This window comes from Arvicanthis niloticus, chromosome 1, assembly GCF_011762505.2.
Source record: "Arvicanthis niloticus isolate mArvNil1 chromosome 1, mArvNil1.pat.X, whole genome shotgun sequence".
NCBI classification, from domain to species: domain Eukaryota; kingdom Metazoa; phylum Chordata; class Mammalia; order Rodentia; family Muridae; genus Arvicanthis; species Arvicanthis niloticus.
This window is the reverse complement of record NC_047658.1, coordinates 53,751,726-53,772,499: the sequence shown is the minus strand read 5'-3', so window position 1 is coordinate 53,772,499 and position 20,774 is coordinate 53,751,726. Positions and strand designations below refer to the sequence as shown.

The window sequence follows — 20,774 nt, the reverse complement described above, 5'->3', positions numbered from 1 at the left end:
TAACAGGGAAAAAGTGACATAGACATGTGTGTGTGTGTGTGTGTGTGTGTATGTAGCATATGTGTGTGTGTGTGTGTATGTAGCATGTGTGTAGCATGTGCATCATATGAGCACACTGCAGGAGCCTTTCTGCCTGGTAATGTCTGGATTAGAACAGGTCTGGGTGTGACAGTCTAGTGTGGCACTAGCAGAAGTGACTGTGGGGACTCCAAACTGCCTGAACTACAAAGAAAAACAGACGTTCCAGACCAAAGCTCTTGGTCACCCAGAGGAATCAGATTAGGCAAATCAGATCTTTCAGAAAAGCATACAAGTGACCAGTGTGGCCCATATTTATAACACTGAGTTGAAGGGCTGTGCAAATGAGCACACTGTAGGTCTTATTGGAACCTCTTCAGTAGCACACAGAGAACAGACAGGCAACATCTGGCTCAGGTGACCTTACGTTTATACAAGGAATCAATATTGCAGGGAAGAGGCCAGGAGAGCTCTAACAAGTGCTCCTGTGTCCTGTGCTGGCTTTGAAGCCATGTAGACTGTCCCTGAGTCCTGGAAAGATGCTTCCCAGCTGTGTGGCCTTGAGTGGGTTCTAGGTAACCCTACCATACTGTCAGTCCCTATTCCACAGGGGAGGGCCACCAAGTGCCATTTTGATACAGTTATTGTAAGAATTCAAGGAGACCCTGCAGCCTCTGGAACATTCTGCACAGCAGTTCTCCAAATTAGACTAATTAGTATAATTATGAAGAATCGTGCAATGGTTGGGTCACTGCAAAACATTTTTCCTGAATAAGAAGGTTTTGTTTCGTTTTGTTTTGTTTTTAGTTTTAGAAACTCCTACCTCTTCACTTACAAAAAGCCAATCTCAAAAGAAACTAAGTGTCCACATTATACACAAAACTGAAAAAGAAAAAAATTGTGAATTTTCATTCTGGTTTAATATGTGAGGGTTCAACTTGCAGGAAATCTGGAACCCTGTGGTTTCTCTAGGAGGAGTAAGCTCTTAGAGGAAGAACGAGCACACACAGAAACAGCCACAAGTCACATAGCAAGCCTGTCTGAAGGTCTTTTTGTAAGAGGCAGCTTTCGAGGTCTAGAAGAAAAGCCCAAGACAAATTCTGTGTATGTGTATCAGATTGGGGTGATGGGGACGGAGGGGAATCACAGATTTGGGGAGAAAAAGAGAACGGGTACAAAGTGACAGTTAGGCTAAGACTGGCTTTGAAAATGGGAGGTTTCCCAGCAGAAGTAACTGCATAGGCAAAGGCATGAATGGACACGGGGCTTTTTTTTTTTTTTTTTTGGTTTTTCGAGACAGGGTTTCTCTGTGTAGTCCTGGCTGTCCTGGAACTCACTCTGTAGACCAGGCTGGCCTCGAACTCAGAAATCCGCCTGCCTCTGCCTCCCAAGTGCTGGGATTAAAGGCGTGCGCCACCACCGCCCAGCAGGCACGGGGCTTCAAGAGGATGGAGAGGAGATGGGGCTGGGGATGAGGCTGATGTAGGGGTGGATGCTAGCCAAGGGAGAGGGTAGCTACAAACAGCTCTCCATTAGAAATGTGCCCAGATGTAAAATTAGAGTGTCTACCCAGGCCACTGAGGTGAACCTTGGGGGAGGATGGAATAACAGATCAAATGGATTCTAATGGCAACAGAGCACTGTGTTCTATTAGACAGAAGCCACGTGGCTGTGACACTGGGGAGTTCCAGGGGGATGGGCGGGTGTGTGTGGGAGGACTATTCAGTTAGGCAGCACCCACGTGGGATGGAGCAAGTGAAAGGAATCAAGGAGACACTGGAAGTAGGAGGTACAAAAACAACCAAGAAGGAAGAATACTGTAGATTCTAGACACGATCGATAGTGCAGTCTGTAGGTCTCCTATGACTGCTCAGGGAAAAGCTGTTAGTTTTAAAGCCAAGAACAGTCAAGGGGCAGGGAAGAAGGTAAAGAAACCATGGGTGACCACACACACCGTCTCCCAAGGATGCAGATAAGCAGAAGAGAATGGCTCCGAGCACTGTGACGTCAAATGCTCACTAAGTATTTCCCTAAGCCCTGTGTGTCCCCTGCAACCTTGGAACAAGTGGTGACAAGCACATTTGTACACAGGTTCATGGACTCTGATCCAGTTCTTTTAACAGCAACTATGAACACAAAGCCAGACAGTGGGAAGTTGTCTTCTCTGTCCCAAGGAAGAAATAACTCGCTGGCCTCTGTTCTTTGGTCCCTGGAAATCACTTGTTCATGATACAAGGAATATCAGCAGAAGGAGAGCCCTCTGCAGAGAAATGAGAAAACTTTGTGAATTCCAGCATGACCCTTGGCCTTGCTCACTAGATACATTTAAGGGTCATAGGAAGGAAGTGTGTTAGTCCTGGCACTCCTAGAGGTTGGTCAAGTCTCTCATTTGGCATCATTTATTAAAACTATGAGAAACATTGTAACAGATGGCTGTGAAGACTGAGTTTGTCACTACCGACTACAGTCAGCGTAAACAAAAGGCACTCAGTAAATGAACTCTGAGAATGAGTTCAGATATTGGTCCCATAATGCCCCAATTCTAGATAAGGAAGCCAAACCCCAGGGAAAGTTACTCTGTAAGTCAAACTTGGGGTTCCCTCACTCTTCCAGGACACCTACTTTCCCACACTGTGAGTCGGACTGTCCTCCTGGTGTCCCATGCCCCTCCCCTCACAATGAACTTCAAAGCTTTTAGCCCATTCGGTGATGTGGCCCTCACAGCCAGCTGGTAGGTCAATTAGTAGCCCCCTTTCCAGATGAGCTCATCAACCCTCACAACCCTATAAGCGCAACAAACATTTAAATACAGGCTATGAGGCCCACATTCTCTCCACCAATGTTAACACAAGTTCACTTCCTGCTGAGTTGGCTTCACAGATCTCTGTAGAAGAGAACTGGGTGATTGATGGGCACATTTGGTTCAACAATGCCCAGTGATCCTGTCTCCATTTCTTCAGAACCCACGGGGCCTCCATTCCCAGCAGAAAAGCAAGACAAGTGGGGTAGCTGAGCCATGGTGTTGGAGATGCCCGTCCTTGCTGTCCATCGTACAGCATCACCCCTACTCAAGGATGCTCACCTGTCAGACCCAGCACACATCTTAAAGAGCCATTGCCATGGCCACAATGCCTTCTCACAGAAAAAGCCTGGATCCAAAACACCAATTGAAATGTAGGGATCCAGCAGGGATAATGTTCAAGAATGGAGGTTAACTTCCTTTTACCAAAGTTTATGAGTCATATGGAACTAAGTTCTGTTGTCACTTTCTCTTCTGAGATGCAATGTTCAAAGAACCACACAGGGCAGCATTAGATCTGCCTTAAGAAAAACTACCTATCCTTGCACCCTATCTCAAAATATTCCTAAATAGGTCACCACGAGCAAGGTTTCACTAAGTTCTATTTCATGTCCTGCTAGCTTCTGCACAGCTGGGTGAGGCTGCCCACTCTTCTCAAAGCCCGTCTCCCACTGTCGCACCCATTCAGGACTGTCAGGTCCACAGCCCCCTTTCCCTGACCATGTCACAGTCAGGTGCCACATGCCACTACACAGGCAGATGCTCAACGAGTTTTCTAGGAACATCCCCACGGAAGGCCAAGAGCCATCTCTGCAGGGACCCATTTTAGCTCCTGAGCAAAAGTACTGTCAATGCCATGCGCATCATCTATCCAAACCCAACAAAGGGCACCCTGTGCACAAACAACTCAAAGCTACTCTCATCCTCAAGGCTGAAGGACTGGAGCCAAGCACATGACACTGGACAGCATAGTCCATCACTACCTTTTAGCACCCACAGCTTTTTAGAAGTTTAATTAACAATATTTCAAAACTAAGACATCTTATATAAAAATTAAGACTTTGAAGACCCCTCTCCCCAAATGAGGAAGACCTCAGCAAACTGTAGCCTAGAAGAATCAGAAGTAGGTCCTAACTTACTATTATCACTGTCTGCTGGATGCTCATGCAACACCAACAGACAGCTTCCTAAGTACCCACTGTGTATCAGGTGCCTGTAACACTAGAAACAGCTTCCTGAGTGCCTACTGTGTATCAGGCTCATGCAAAACTAGCAGACAACTTCCTGAATACCCACTGTGTGTCAGGCTCATGAAATGCCAGCAGACAGCTTCCTGATTACCCACTGTGTGTCAGGCTCATGAAACACCAGCAGACAGCTCCCTGATTGATTACCCACTGTGTGTCAGGCTCATGAAACATCAGCAGACAGCTTCCTGATTACCCACTCTTAGGCAAGGGAGGCTTAGGACACCATAAGGAGTAAACAGGACAAGAAATGATCCAACATCCGACAAGAAGGGACTTAAAGTCAGATGACACAAAGGACTTCTGTTTCAGAGGATGGAGATGTGCTTTCCAAATTCTTCCCAGTGACTATAGCTAAGGCTCTGGACACTGTCTACAGCTCGAACACGAGATGACTCAAAGAGAAAACAAGAAATATACTGGTCAAAGAAACTGGACATACCCACCCACCCCCCAAAAAAATGACATGTTATTGAGTTCCTTCACTGTTGGAGCTGAAGAAATTGGCAGCCTAAAAATGCCAGTGAGCTTAGAGAAACAGTGTTCCAAAGAAGAGGAGGAGGATGAGGAAGAGAAGGAGGAAGAGGAGGAAGAGGAAGAAGAAAAAGGAGGAGGAGAAGGAGGAAGCCTGCTCTCTCTCAGCCACAGACTGAGCAAGTGGCCAGCTAGAGAGGCAAACAACTCTTACAGTCTAACACTTCCTTAGGGCCACACTACATAGAAAGAGAAGAGAAAGGTAAAGATAAACGATAGATGGATGATAGATAGATAGATAGACAGACAGACATTTAGATTAAATTAGATTAGATTAGATTAGATAGGTGGGTGGGTGGATGGTTAGACAGACAGACCCATGGCCCCACAACTGACCTCAGTGGTATGAGAGGGAGAGTAGACATCTACTTTTGGCCAAATGTAATGAGTTGACTTGTTTATCCCTTCCCCTCTTGTGCACAGGGTGGTGTCAGAGTAGACAAATGATACTGTCATCCTCAACATAGTAAAAATCTGCCTTTCCCACCTTTAGTATCAGTGAAGGCCATCTGAACCCAACTTCCATTTCTAGTGGTGACAACGAGGTTTCTGCCCCCCTGTCCAGGGGAGTAGGTCACATAGGCTGAGTGGAGAGTCAGTTCATCCATTATGACCAGGCTAATGAGGCCACCCCTTCCACAGTGCAGGGTGAGACCAAGTGGGGAGCAGTTACAAGTTATGTCCACCCCTCCCAGACAGAGAGGCATCAGGGGGACCTGGTAGACATCAGAAGCCCCAGTCCTTCAGATACAAAGAGGCATTCCTATTTCTAAAGCCAGCAGAGTCTTGGACAGGAACCTGGGCCTTCCTTCACCTGGAAGCAATATGACAGTAACTGACCACAGGCAGTGCCAAATAAAACAAATAAATCACAGCCACCTAAGTAGGATCCAGTCTCATAATAGCCAAATTCCCAGATTTCAATTGTTAGAAAATCACTCATCCCAAGAGCCAGGGAAGTTCAAGTTGAATGAGGAAAGACAATCACTAGATGCCAACACTAGGATGACAGAAACATTACAGTTACAACATCAGTGATTAAAGGGGGTACAGGTAATTGTCAAATGCTTGGAACAAATGAACAATGAAGAAATCTCAGCAAAGATGTAGATAGATATATAGAGATGATACAAGTAAGATGCAAAAATTGAAAATTCTAAAGTCAGAACTTAAAACTGTGTGTACAGGAAACAAATGAAGTATGAACTGAGGAACAAGGTGATACAAATTACCCAAACTGAACAACAGAGAGAAAATAAGCTGGGAGAAGAGATGACAGCCCCAGGGACGTGGAAAATAATAACAAAACACTCGATATTCATGTCATTGGAGCCCCAGGAGGAAAGGAGAAAGGGAACAGGGCTGATAAACTCTCATAGATGCCAAGTGAAAATTCCAAATTTGGCAGAAGACATAGCCTACCGACTCTACAAGCCAAGTGGACAGCCAGCAGGATAAAAAAGATGACACACCATAGTCAGACATCTAAAACTAAAGAAGCCCAAAACATCTTAAAAGCAGAGACAGAAATGACAACTATATGACTCAAATTGTACCATATCAGAAATCATAGTCAAAAGATTAACTTGACACAAATAACCAAGATGAAAAGTGCTCACCCATCTCAGCCACCAGGGAAATGCAGATAGAGCCTGCGGTTAGCTTCCACCTCACCCCACTCAGAACGGCTACTGTCAAGAAAAGGAATGATCACAAGTGCTGATGAAGGTGGGAAGAGATGGGCCGGGGAGGAGAACATGTCATTGGTGGGCACTTAAATTGGTCCAGGTACAATACACATCATTATGAAGATTCCTCAACAAAACTTAAAACTGACCTTCTATAGGATCCAAATATAGGACTCTGGGTTCACATACCACAAAAATATCTGCACTATTCAACATCAAGATACAGAAGCATCTAGGTATCCAATGATGGAAGATGGAAACAAAAACTGTGTTATGCACGTCCTGTGGGGTTTTATTCAGCCACAAAAAAAGAATGAAATTATATCATTTGCAGGAAAGTAAGTAGAGCTGGAGAGCCTCGTGTTAGGGCAAACGGAAAAAAGCAAATTTCTTTTCTTTTACAAGAAAAAAGCTAGACTTACAGAGACATGGAAGTAGAAGGACCATCTGGGGGAAGGGAGGATACTGGCAGGAGGGAAGATGGGGAAAAAACTAAAACACATTCTGTATGTGTATGGGAAATCTCACAATGAAATCCATCTGTTTTGTAGAGTTAATATATAAAAAATGTCAAAAAGAAAGAAAGAAAGAAAGAAAGAAAGAAAGAAAGAAAGAAAGAAAGAGTAAAACAGCTTTGAGGCAGGAACAACAGGCAGCAGTCAGGACCAGGAGAGGTAGATGCAGAGGCACTTGCCCAGCAGTGTGAACTGAGCTTGCAAAAGCAAAACACAGTAGCCATATGGGGAAGTCAGACCAGCAGCTTCCTTGCTTGGCAATGGAAAGTGTGGCTGGCTGTTTGTGGTTGGCTAAAGTCTTAGCATTATACTCTCAGATGGATTTGCTGTGAGTTGTAACGGTGTGGCTCATGTGGGAACTTGAAGCACAGCCCTGGCTAATGGCCTCCTGCTTATTTCATTTCACATCATGGAGGTCAGAAGAAAGTGCCACAATAGTTTCCATAAGCAGAAAGAAAAGAATCACCATCACAGGTCATCCATCCACAGCAGAAATTCTTCAGCAAAGAAAAATGAAAGCATTCCCAGGTCAAAGAAAATTAAGAGCTTGCCACCAGCCCCTTACACTGACAGAATGGCTGAAAAACAAGTTCTCTAAACAAAGAAAGGAAATAATATAAAAAGAAACTTGGGCCCTCAGAAAGGAAGACAGCATGATAAGCAAAAAAAAAAAAAAAAAAAAAAACTTCTCCTCTTGAGCTTTTTAAATGACTTTTGATTGTTAAAGACCAAATTATAAAAGTGCTTCATGTGCTTCTCATGAATAGAGGACAGGTAATTAATATAATTATTGGGAAATAAAGGGAAGTAAGTTTTCTATATTCATTTTAACTGTTAAAATGACAGTACTGGTATATGGTGATGAGTTGTTTACATTTATAATAGCCATTACCAATCTATAAAAAAATATCCATATAAAAACACCACAGTGAATTCAAATGAACTTTAACACAGAGAAAGGTGGAGTAAATAAGAAATTCAATCCAGAACCAACAAATAAAAATAAGTAAAGTGGCAGCCTTTAGTTATAACATGTAAATAATTACATTAAATGTAAATGGCCTAAATATAACTCTTGAGGAACAGACTGGAAGAGCAGATTAACAAAGCATGACAGTTAGGGTTTGAATTTAAATGTTCCCCTCAGTTTTGAATACTTTACCCCCAAACTGCAGTGTTATTTGGAAGGCTGTGGCAACTTTAGGTCATCAGGCCAGGCTGGTAGAAATGGGTCACCGGGGGCAGACCTTTGCCTTTGAAAGTGCCATTCATCTCAGGGTCTGGGCTTGCTCCTGGCTAGCACCATGTGAGTGTCTGCCTTCCACTGCTTTTACCACTACAGAAGGAACCACTCCTACCACCATGCTTGTCCCCTATGACAAATTGCAATCCCTCTGAAACTGTGAGCCAAAGATTAACCTTTTCTTCCTTGCACTGCCTCTACCAGGTTATTCTGTCATAGCAGAATGACCAACACAAAATCTGACTGCACTTTGACCAAGCAACATACTTCAAATATTAGAATATAGGCAGGCTGAAATCAAAGCAAAGCTGATTAGCTAAATTAATATCAGACAGATATAAGAGCAAAGAAGCCACAGTGAAAATTTAACAATTAAGTTTGTGCTTTATATTCATATTCATATTCATGTAGAAGCCACTGAAGACATGTCACTAGACTAAGCCTTAGAGATGGTTTTGTTATAATGTGCATGAACTGAACATCTTAATGGAATTTATATGGTGCTTCAATAAATACAGCATGAACTTGCTTTCCTATATCCGGCTTATTTTACTTAACAAAATATACTAAAGTTAGGTCTTTTTTTTTTTTTTTTTCTACAGTTAACAGGATTTTATTTCTTCTTTATTTTTATTTCTTTATTTCTTTATTTCTTCAATACATTGAGTGCCACATTTCCTTTATCCATCTATCCACTGAGAAGCACCTAGGTTGATTCTGCAGCTCTTGTGACTAACTCCACAGTAAGCACAGATGTACAGGTGGCTCTCAGGCACACTGCTTTTGCTTCCTTTGGTTATACGCCAGAAGGGGACTAGCTGGATAACACAGAGTTCCACACTGTTCTCTAAAGTGGCTTTCTAAAAATATATCCCCTCCAACAACAGATAACTTCCTTTCCTCTCCAGAATTTTTAATCTTTTGTTTTCATGAGCTGTAACTTTCGAACAGCATCCTGCCACTGTGAGTGAACTGATGTATGTGGAAGGGCAGGCACGGAAGTCTAACCATGAATTAGGAAGCTACTGCAGCCATGGGAGCAGGTCAGGGAAAGGGCCAGAGAAGATTAGCATCAGCTGTGATGGAGAACAGCCACTGAATTAAGGATACACTCTCAGAGCAAAGCCAGGCGGAGGAGCACATCAATGAACTCATGTGATGTGCTTTGTTTTGTTTTACTAGAAAGACAGAGCAGATGTCTGAGATCACCAGTAGAAAATTGCAAGACAATACAGACAAAAGTTCCCATTTACCTGCTTTCACCATAATATCTGAGAGGAAAGGTAGCGCTGATTTATGTCTGAACCGAAAATACAATGTTGAGGTTCATCAGAGGACATATTTTATTTAAATGTGGGCAAGCCTCCTTGAAAGAGTCTAGAAAGTCTAGAAAACAGTAGTCAGGCATGGAGCAGCACCGTGCAGACGAGGGATGAAGAGCCATTAACTGGAGGATCAGCTGGCTGACTGAACTCGGAGGAACTCTGGCATGTGCTACAGACAACGGTCAAATGTTGCACAGAGTTCCAATGTGGAAATGACTATCAGACTGAAGGACACTTAAGACCAAAACATGCATGGCCTCAAAGCACAGCAGAAAACTCAGTTGGAATGGGCTGAAACTAAGAGAGTGTACCTGCTGATAAGAGAGAAGGGATACAAAGAGAGGCAAGGGAGGGGCTCAACCAAAGGAGGATTCTCATTCTCTCTCTCTCTGTCTCTCTCTCTCTCTCTTTAGATAGGAGAACTCATATCTACATGCTGATAAGAATGACTCAGGAGAAAAGAAATGTGAAGAGAGAAGCAGCCACAGGACCAAAACCCCTTCAACGATGAAAATGACAGGTTCTGGAAGCACCGTGGAGCAACTAGCCACTTGTATTTTGTTCCTTGTTACACCAAGAAAAGCAGAAAAACACCCACACATGAGCAAACAGGACCTCTAGACTCCTGAAGCCCAGAGCTGAGACACGGATGAGGAACTGTGACTCACATATCAGATTCACCACGGACGACCCAAGTCATAGAGCCAGAAACAGCCACAGCTCTGCTACCGACTGGCAGAAAGCAACAAGAGTCACCACTGAAGAGAGGGGTCTCCTGGGACCATTCGAGATGTCGAAGGCCTATAACCCCAGCACTGTGGAGGTGAGGGTCAGAAGTTCAAGGTCATCCTCACCTTTATAAAGAATTAGGGACCACATTGGGCTACATGCAACTGTCTGAAAAAGGAAAGAGAAGCAGGAGCTGGATAAAAGACACCATCATGAGTGGACTGGAGGCCTGCAGGTGCAGCAGTCTGCCTGTGATGCGCTGAGCTACTACAAAGGAAGGGGCCAAGGAGAGGCTGCTTCAGAGAGGCACCGGAACAGCAGGAGTCTAACAGCAGCTTCAGGACGAACCCCTCCCAGCCCACAGAATCTAATGCCCACTCTCTGCTCAGTTCCAACACCCACAATCCGTTTACCTGTTGCTTAGCTGAATAAAGTATTGTATCCATTCTGTTTACTAACGACTTTAGTTTCTGGGTCATCATGTCCCCAGTACACAGGGCACACAGCCCTCCACATACTTAGTGTTGGAAAATACAATTACATTCAATATACTTAATGAAGCTAAAAAGTTCATCTAACCAGGGAGAAACTCTGATTTCCAGTGTGCTTTAAAGTTAAATCCTAAAGGACACCCTGGGCTATATTTTTACTTTATAGAAGAAAATGTAAAAAATGTTTGAGGTATATTGGATCTTTCACTCATTAAAACCAACTAATCAGTTTGGTTTGGACAGCTACTCTAGGATCTTGACTTTTAAACCAAAGTGCTCAGATTTATGGATTAATTTGTCAAGCAGTCTGTGTAAAATGGCAGCAAGAATGTTTTATCTTTAATATATTTTCCAATGCATCTAAGAGAAAAAAATAAATCATTATGGATTCTGCAAAGTGCATTTTTATCTTTTTCTCTAATGAGAAAGTGAAACAAAAGACATTGTCTCCCTAGAAAATCTCATCACTTACCAGGGCCATCTTCCTCTGAAGCATTTGCCCACAGCCATTAGGAAGCCTCACAGGCAATGTCTGCCTCACAGGCAGCATCTGCAGGGGGGTTGTCAGGACCCCTATGGACACTCAGCCTTTTTAAACTTGATGCATTAAAAGAGAAAGAATGAGTTACCAAACTTAAAGCTAACTTAAAGGCTTCCTCATCTCCTAAAACATTGTCAGGTCATGTCGCATAAAAGCACAAAGAAGTAAATTCAACATGGGGCCTACAAGGCTCAGAAGAGGAAGAGAGAAAAAATGATACTGGTTCCTGGACTTTCAAGGGAATATGACTCAAGCCCCTAGGAGGTCAGAAGATCCTGAAATGAAAAGAGTATGTCTGTAAGTACAGCATCCAGTCCTGAGCACCCATTAACAGTAGGGTCTGGGCTTCCCTCGTCACCAGTGACTGTGTCAAGAGTACTATGAAATAAAACACAGCCAATGTGATTCAGTGAGTGACCGCACAGATGCATTACCAGAGAGTATCTTTATTGCTCCTGTGTTGTACTTAGCAAGAAGCCACAGTGGCAGCTCTGAGCACTTTGCATTTCCTTCCACCAGCTCTACTCACATCCCTGCACAAGAACAACTGGTTCTATTTCAAACTTTGGTAAAGAGTTTTAAAAGTGTTTAGTGACAAACTCAAGAAAGCTGGCACAATGAGGCATCATCTCCAGGGCTGACAGCTCGTCTGGGAAGCAAAGGGCTCTGTTCCTCAATAACAGGGAAAGGATTAGGAAAGCAGGGGCAGTTAACCAGGGCATTCAGTCATTTTACCCTGCCGTGGTCCAGACTCCCTTACTCGTAAAAGGTCCCTATTGTCTTCACCTTTCTCTGAAACATTTTAAGTAAATTATTTAAGAATTTCAGAACTGAGATACACACACACACAATCTAGATAGACGGACGGATGGATGGTCTTTCCTCTCTCTTTTATGTGTGAGTGTATGCGCGCTTGTATGTGCATGTGTGGGTTTGTGTATGCATGTGTGTGTGTGTGTTTGTGTGTGTGTGTGTGTGTGCGCGAGCGCACGCTTCCAACTCACATACTACGAAGCTTATTTAAAGTGTACAATCAAGGGACTGGAGAGATGGTTCTATGATTAAAAACTCATTTCTCTTCCAGTGCAGGGATGCCGTAAGGACAGTGCTCAGTTCTCAGTACTCACAGTGGGTGGGTCACAACCACCTAGAACCCTACTAGCTCCAGGGGATCCAATGCTCCCTTCTGGCCTCCTCAGGCACCCATACACTACACAGCGCTCGTGCTCTCTCTCTCTCGCTCTCTCTCTCTGTCTCTCTCTCTCTCTCTCTTTCTCTCTCTGTCTCTCTCTCTCTCTCTCTCTCTCTCTCTCTCTCTCACACACACACACACACACCTTTTAAAAATTAAAAGCACACAATCCAATGGTTTTTTTTTTAAGCATACTCAGTGTTTCTCAGACACTGCAGAATCAAGTTTATCATAGGGACCTGACCTCTGAATCCTCTCGTTCATCGTACAGAGAGAAAGCCAAGGAGGCCCAGTTGGATTAGGTCACGTTTCCAAGGTTGCAGAACTGATCGTGGCAAGGAGCCAGCCTTGAATCCCTGGGAATTATTAGCCACTGATGTCATTCGGGACTCCCTTTCCCTGCCCGGGAAAGCTCCAAGTGAATTAAAGCCCGCTGTGAAAATGCTGAAGAACATCTGGCATTTTTTATTACTCTGCTCCCTTGTATTAAATTAAACAAAACCTACTCCAAGCTGGTTGCACTGCATAATTTCTAAGGAAGACTCCAAGCAGTCTGAGGGTGGGGATGCGGCTCAGACAGGAGAGTGCCTGAGAAGCATGCATGAAGCCTTGTGTTCAGTCCTCAGCACAGCAAAAACTGTGCACAGTGCTCCCTCCTGTCTCCCTGCCCTGGAGGGGTAGAAGTGGGGTCTCAGATGCTTATAATCATGCTTGGCTGTGTACTCGGTCTGAGGCTAGACTGGGCTATATAAGACTGGGATGTTGGGGGAGAGAAGAGTGAGAACAGAAACATCTAAAACAAGTTTGAAACTTATCTGTCAGATACTTGAACCACACAGTGTTTTTAAGTCCAGAGAGAGTCTGTTTTTCTCTCTTTTCAAACGAAGTACGAATGATCTCAGAGACAGAAAGGAAAGGTTTGGAGCCTAGGTAGGAACACACCCGCCCCAAGGACAATGATGATCCCTGGAAGGTCTTCTGTTAGTTTGATTTGATTGATTATAAAGAATAGAACCAAGCCTCCTGTCACAGTACAATTCCACAACTCTAATAACATCCAAGGACTTTGATCACCCACTCCGCTCCATGATCAGAAGTCATCTTGAAGCACCTAAGGACTCAGTCTGGGTGATCACAAGACTACTCCTATACAGTCCATATCCAAGAAGCAGTGTGTGTGTGTGTGTGTGTGTGTGTGTGTGTGTGTGTGTGTGTGTGAAAAACAAAGGGCCTCATTTCCTGCTGGGGCTAAGGAAGACAATGTCACAAGCATGGCCAGCAGTTACTCAAGCCGGCCTTGCCCACTGAGGCTCTGGGACTCCTGGCTGGCTGCTCTAGCATTACTAAAGAAGTCGATGCTGACAGCTTACCCACCATCTATATGACTCCACTCCCTTCCCCCAGCCCCACCCCCGTGATCTTGTGGTAGCAGTTATTCCTTCTGAACCTCACTATTGTTCAGTTATTACACATACATTTATGAAGTACTCACGGCTCAGCAAGCACTGGGCTAAGCACTGTCCAAGTGTGGCCAGTGCCATTTGTGCATGACGCGCCCCCTAGAGTTTCTCTTTATATACTAGTGTGTGTGTCTCTACTAGCCTCAGCTCTCCCATTTTAAAATGTCCATTTTAATTGGAATTTCCCCCAAATCACTACTTGCAGACTCCAGAGTAGGATATGCCAATAGCGCAAAGGCCAATGACAACTGAAATATCCAACAGACTTTTGTAAGTACTAGAGACCCTACAGGGAATCGGCCATCTCTGCTCTCACCCAGCATGCCCCTCCTCCAGGATTTCTATCACCCTGAATAGCATCACTGTCCGCCCTATGTCCCCTACTGAGAACAGCCATCACTTAGTTTCCCTGTGGACCAGCTGTGACTGAGGGACTAGCAGTGTCTTTCCGCCTGGAATAGAAAAAAAGAATTTTCTAAGGCCAGCTGCAATCTCAAGATCGATTTGAGGGGAAGGCAGGAGTGAGGGATCGCCACGGATTTGTGCTCCAGATGCAATCAATCTGTCCACCTGGGTTAGCAAAACTGAGGCTGGGAAGGAAATGCGGGCAGGGCAACAATTCCGCAGGTGATGGTGAACAGGTTTTACAACATGGGCTTTACCACTGCTGATAGAGTACAGGGTTAGAAAGCAAATTTGCTTATGACACACACACACACACACACACACACACACACACACACACACACACACACTTTCCTGTGTCCCTGTTTCCAGCTTCCTCTGCTCAGAAAGCCCTCCTCCTGCTACAGTCCATAGCCACGATCCTTTCTTTCTCAAGCTGAATTCCCCAAATGCCCTGTCTTCACCGCCTGGAAGCTTCCCATGAAGCCCCCACTAAGTCACCTGCCATTCTCTTCCGCGGAGGTGTGTCTAGCACGGTTTGTTTACGTGTGTGTTTTGGTCTCCTCGCGTCACACTGTCTCTTTGCGAGCAGGAGTCTGGTGCCAACCTCGAACCAACCCAGAGAAGACGACGGGCGAGGGAAGGACCACAGCGATGGGCCCCCAACCCCGGGAAAGCCAAAGCAGAGACTGCCCGGCCCCAGCCAGGGGACAAGTATAGGGTCCTGGGGGAGGGGGGCGGTCGGGTGGTCCCAACGGACAGACTGGAGATTCCCGGGCAGGAAGGAGGCCTACCCCTATCTTGGTCCCGAAGGCTCTCCTCTGGGCGCTCATCTCCAAGCCCACAACCTCCGATTCCTTGCCAGCCGAACTGCTAAGATTTACAACGGCCAGGGCGCCGCGGGAGACCCGAGACTCGGGGGAGGAGGCAGCAACACGCGCAGCTCAGAGCGCGCGACCGCTACCCGCCCCCGCGCCTTCCTAGGCGACCAGAAAGCCAACCCGAAGGAGGCCGATGAAGACCCTGAGTCCATGGCCCGCAACCCCTTGGGGACGCCGCCTCCAGAAACCCCTCGCGCGCGCCTGCCTACCTGGCTGGCTTTGTGGAACTGCTTCTTGAGCCCAGCCACCGACATCGCGGCGGCGCCCCGCCCGGGGGTGGTCTCGGGGCTCCGCCGGGCCACGCGGCCGCGACGCTGAGCGGAGCGGGCACCCCGGGCGGTCCCCGCGCGCCCCACGGCCACGGCCACGGCGCTGTCACACTGGCACACGCGCGCGCGCAGATAGCAACACGGTGTTTCGAGGCCCCAACGCAGCCCATTGGTCGAGTCTCGGCAGCATGCAAATGAAGCTGTTAGGACCGCCCACGCTTCATTGTTGCGTGGCGACCAGGAGCTCTTGAGCCAAGATGAGGACCAGTGGAAGGGCTGGCCTTGGGTGTCCCTGGGATGCAGAGAGCCTCTCAGGACTTCTTTTGGCTTGGGATGCAGCTGGCTCTGCGATTGTTCTGGACGCGAGGTCTCTCTGCTCTTCAGGGACTTGGTGGAAAACCTGCTTTTACTCACTGGTAGCAAGATCTCCCTTCCCCGAACCCCCACTCTATGAGTTTTAGATAGTCCTGTGTTGTGAGCTGGAATGTGCATCTCAAGGAGAGAAACATTACAGAAACCGGGAACTGTAGTTAAACCTGTAGGAACTGTGTAGGAAAAACCTGCTTATGGGAAGTTAGGTATGTTCTTTAGGCACAGTCGGCCTGAGCGGTTTGTGGCTCCCTGGGAGAGTTACCTGGCAATTTACTTAATAAACTCAGACTAGTCTCATAGGTGAGCTGAGCCTCTTATCAGCTACACCAAGAACCAATCTACAAGATACCAGAAACAGAGTCTTCTATTCCACTACTTACCAGAGAATTGTTCAGACTGGTCTTCAGGAGAGTCTGATACACAAGATCCTTTCCACGAGGTCTAGAGATCCTTACTGAACAGTATACCAAGTCACAGAAACGGAGCTTGGCATCAATCCATGTGTCACCAAGTCTACTGTTTTCCCTGAATCTGGCCTTTCAAAGGCCCTATGGCTCCTAATGCCTTCAATCCACTTCAGCAATGCTTCACACCAACACAAACACCATCCAGCTTTCAGTCTTTACCTAAAAGAAATGACATTCTGAGGACCTTTCCCAACACTGGATCTGAAGTCATCAACACTCCGGTTGTCCTGAACAGTTGCAGTTCACATCTGTATCCAGGCTTCCATTTGGCTCTAGCATTTCTCCAGAACCCTCAGCTCCTGGCTCCCAGCCCTGCCTGACTCCTCATAGCTTTACCCTAGTGTGACAGGGTGCGTACCTACAGTTCTCTGTGCTTAGGTTTGCTCACAATGGCTGGGAAAGTGTGGCATCAACAGTGTCCTGCCTCTGATATGGGAGAAGATGTGGACATCTTAATAAGCACCATGGGACAAGGTTACTGAATGTGACTCAACACTCTTGGTCCTAGCTAGCCAAGGGCTTGCTTGCACTAGACAGAGGTAGGAGGTATAATGGTGGTGACCCCTGGGTCAGAATAGTACAGCAAAATGCCCAGTCTCCACCGCTGTCCCATCCCCACTAACCATGTTTTGGTCAAAATGGTCTTCCTTGTCCTGAACTAGTCCATGGCTGGATAGGGACGCTCAGCCACTGACCTCCTCTGTGCCCAGCAGAAGTTTAAACTACACAGCCTCAACTTGTGCCCCCTGAGGATTCAAGTTATTTTCAAAGCTGGTAATTGGCATTTTTTCCCCATGGCCAATAGTTTTATTGGGTTTGTGCAGGTTTCATTTTGTTTTGTTCTAATTTGAGGGAGAAATCACAATTTGAAGGGACCATTCCATCCTGGAGAGTGGGACAGATTCCAGTGAGGACCCCGGGAACATGGGGACCATGAGGCAGCTGGTCACACTGCATCAACAGCCATCGAGCATGGAGAGATTCACACTGGACCCAACTTATTATCTCCTTCATCCCTTTCTTTTCATCTTGAGCCCCAGCCATGAGATAGTGGCAGCCATTCAGGGAGGTTTTCCCTCTTGTTAAAGCTCTCTTTCATGGACACATCCAGAAGTGGATCTACTTGGTGACTCCAAATCCTGCCAAGTTGACAAGGAGAACTCACCATTGCAATATCATATTTGGATGTCCTTGCGTTGGCAATTGTGGCAGTCTCTCTTCTTGGTTTATTCAAATGCAGATTTGCAGATTGTTTCTTATCATTTTTAAACTCAGGGATCCTTCCCTTATAAAAGCATTTACATGGTTTACTCATTTTATTCTTTGTTTATTTTATAATAAGCAGATATTGAACTAACAATGGCTTGGGTTTTGTGCCTTGTCTTTATATAAACAACATGGATGTTCTACTTGTTTTATAAAAACAATTTTAGGCATTCTTTTGTTTCTCTTTTGTCCAAATGTTATTCAAAAAACAATTTTAAACTACTTTTGAGTTATTAAGAGCTTGTAATTCAATGTATGTTAGATTTTTGCTACTATGATCAAATAGTATTTGTGAAGATCTTTACACTTTACATATGTATGGCAGAGGTTTGAAATTGTGTGATTCAAACCAGGAGTAGTGGCTCATACCTTTAATCTTAACACTGGGGAGACAGAGGTAAGCAGATATTTGTAGATTCAAAACCAACCTAGTCTACAGACTGAGTTCTAGGGCAGCCAGAACTACATAATGAGACCCTGTGTTATGAGAAGGAGAAGAGGAAGAGAGGAGGAGAGGAGGAGAGGAGGGGAAAGAGGATGAGAAGGGAGAGGAAGAGGAGGGGGAAGAGGATGAGAAGGGGAAGAAGAGGAGGGGAAGAGGAGGAAGAAGAAAAAGACTGAAAGGTATGATTCCAATTTTCTAGGATACAGCTTTTTCAGTTGATCTGTAACAGGAGAATGTGTTCTAGCTTGGAAGAGATCCCAAACTCACACTGGCTTAAGCTACCTTGGCCATTTCAAGGCTTTCCCTTCACATAATCATCACCCATCAGCCACAAACATGCCTATGGTTACTCTGTTCAGAGAAGAGGCACACAAGTGCCTTTGACTATTTGAGAGTCTGCATGAGAGAACTGTCTTTCTGATGGACACTCAGAATTCTGAGTCTTGAGATATAGAAAAGCACTCCTATGAACTGGAAGATGTTTGGACACTTACTAGGGTTATGGCACCTGGGGGAGATGGCCCATAATATGCTATATGCTTCAGTGTCTCCTTAGGCATCTTTCCCATGGTCCATGACTCCTCCCTGGTGCACAGAATGCTGTGTTAGTTGCATCCACATTTCTGTATTTTTTTCTGTGCACCAGCTTTAGAATCTGTGGGTGCTGACAGCTCTTGTGTTTGGTTGTGTGGACTTACATCTATCTAGGGGCAGGGAGGTAACCTCAGTGGATCCTGGGTAGAAGAGATGGGGAGGGAAGAAAGCATCCTAACTAAGGTTGTGAAATATTAAATATATATATATATATATATATATATATATATATATATATATATATAAAATTCTACCAGTAAGTCATGGCTATGCAATAAATTCTAGCTAATCCTCCCTGATCCACCAAAACCACTACTTTTCCCTAGAAAGACAGCCCAATATTAACCACCTCAGGCCCCAAGCCCAGGGAATAGGGGCGCTGACTCTTCATTAACTTCTTCAAACTGATTATGGGTGTTGAGATATTAGAAGAGGGGTTGGGGGAAGAATAAATTGATAAGCCTCTGACACTGTGTCTTCACTGCATCCAGCTGGAATTCCAGGACATCAGAGGTTCGAGCAGGTCTGCTTAGCTTGCCTGATGAGTAGATACACCAAGGCTATTATTCTGCAATATACAATTCTCAAAACAAATCTTAGTATCAAGATAATTGTTTGTTTGAATTCTGGAATCTAGTCTTCTGGCAGCCTGCCTCTATCATGTCTAATCCATATAATTCTGGGAGTTTCTATGAGGGTGTGCTCCCACCATCCTCCCATTTTCGCCTTCCTGCTCTCAAATTCCTCAACACTAGGAAATCCAAACTTTCAGGCACCAAGGCCCTCCACTTCCACTGATGCCTAACCCCTTACCCCCCTCCAATTACTACGAGGAGGGTGTGCTCCCACTATCCTCTCATTCCCACCTCCCTACTCTTGAAATTCCCCAACACTTGGGAATCCACATTTTCAGGCACCAAGGCCCTCTACTTCCACTGATGCCTAACCCCTTACCCCATCTTTCCTCCTCCAATTACTATGAGGGTGTGCTCCCACCATCCTCTCATTCCCACCTCCCTGCTCTTGAAATTCCCCAACACTAGAGAATCCAAACTTTCAGGTACCAAGGCTGTCTACTTCCACTGATGCCTGGCAAGGCCACCCTCAACTACTATACAGGTGGAGCCATGAGTCCCTGCCTTTGTGTTCTCAGGCTGGAGATTTTAGAATGGCTACTCCAGCTTGTTTCTTAGGACCATTTGCTTGAAAAATTGTTTTCCAGCCTTTTACTCTAAGTAGAGTCTGTCTTTGTACTGAGGTGGGTTTCCTGTATGCAGAAAAATGCTGGGTCCCGTTTATGTATCCAGTCCATTAGCCTATGTCTTTTAATTTGGGAATTGAGTCCATTGATGTTAAGAGATATTAAGGAACAGTGATTGTTGTCTCCTGTTATTTTTGTTATTAGAGGTGAAGTTATCTTTGTGTGACTATCTTCTTTTGGATTTGTTGGAAGAGGGTTACTTTCTTGTTCTTTCTAGGGTATAATTTCCCTCCTTGTATTGGAGCTTTCCTGCTATTATCCTTTGTAATGCTGGGTTTGTGGAAAGATATTGTGTAAATTTGGTTTTGACATGGAATATCTTGATTTCTCCATCTATGGTAATTGAGAGTTTTGCTGGGTATAGTAGCCTGGGCTGGCATTTGTGTTCTCTTAGGGTCTGTATGACATCTGTCCAGCATCTTCTAGCTTTTATAGTATCTGGTGAGAAGTCTGGTGTAATTCTGATAGGTCTCCCTTTATATGTTACTTGGCCTTTCTCCCTTACTGCATTTAATATTCTTTCTTTGTTTTGTGCACTTGGTGTTTTGATTATTATGTGACGGGAGGTATTTCTTTTCTGGTCTAGTCTATTTGGCGTTCTATAGGCTTCTTGTATGTTTAGACTAGGGAAGTTTTCTTCTATAATTTTGTTGAAGATATTTATTGGCCCTTTAAGTTGGGAATCTTCACTCTCATCTGTACCTATGAGAAGGAGAAGAAAAGAAGATGGCTGCGGATGTCCATGTGTTTCTAGCAGTCTAAGGTAGTTATAAATATCAAGGTTAGGTAATTGGGTTAACAATTCTAATTGTGTGGGCATCTTGTGTATTGAGTATTAATATATAAATCTATTTGTTTAATCTTAAATATTAAGAGTCTTATTTCTACTGGGTACTGGGAATTGTTATACCTACTGTATGGGAGTGGCAGAGTTCGCCCTTGAGCCATGCTTAGAGTCATGGACTCCATGGAGCTGACCAGCAGAGGCAATAGCCATGCCAACTTTTTGTGGGCCCGAGGTGGCACTCCTG

General features: G+C 45.0%; 1 protein-coding gene across 2 annotated transcripts in view; it reads right to left on the bottom strand.

The window, feature by feature from the left end:
* Window positions 1–15,465, bottom strand: part of Sh3gl3 (SH3 domain containing GRB2 like 3, endophilin A3) — a 135,133-nt gene extending 119,668 nt beyond the window's left edge. Inside the window, exon 1 of one of the 2 annotated variants that reach the window (XM_034509362.2) lies at window positions 15,279–15,465. In XM_034509362.2, the coding sequence (XP_034365253.1) occupies window positions 15,279–15,323 (45 nt within the window). In that variant the 5' untranslated portion in view covers window positions 15,324–15,465. Of the gene's footprint in view, window positions 1–14,982; window positions 15,139–15,278 lie in introns of those variants that run through there. The other variant, XM_034509370.2, reaches the window with a different exon arrangement.
* Between the last annotated feature and the right edge of the window lie 5,309 nt (window positions 15,466–20,774).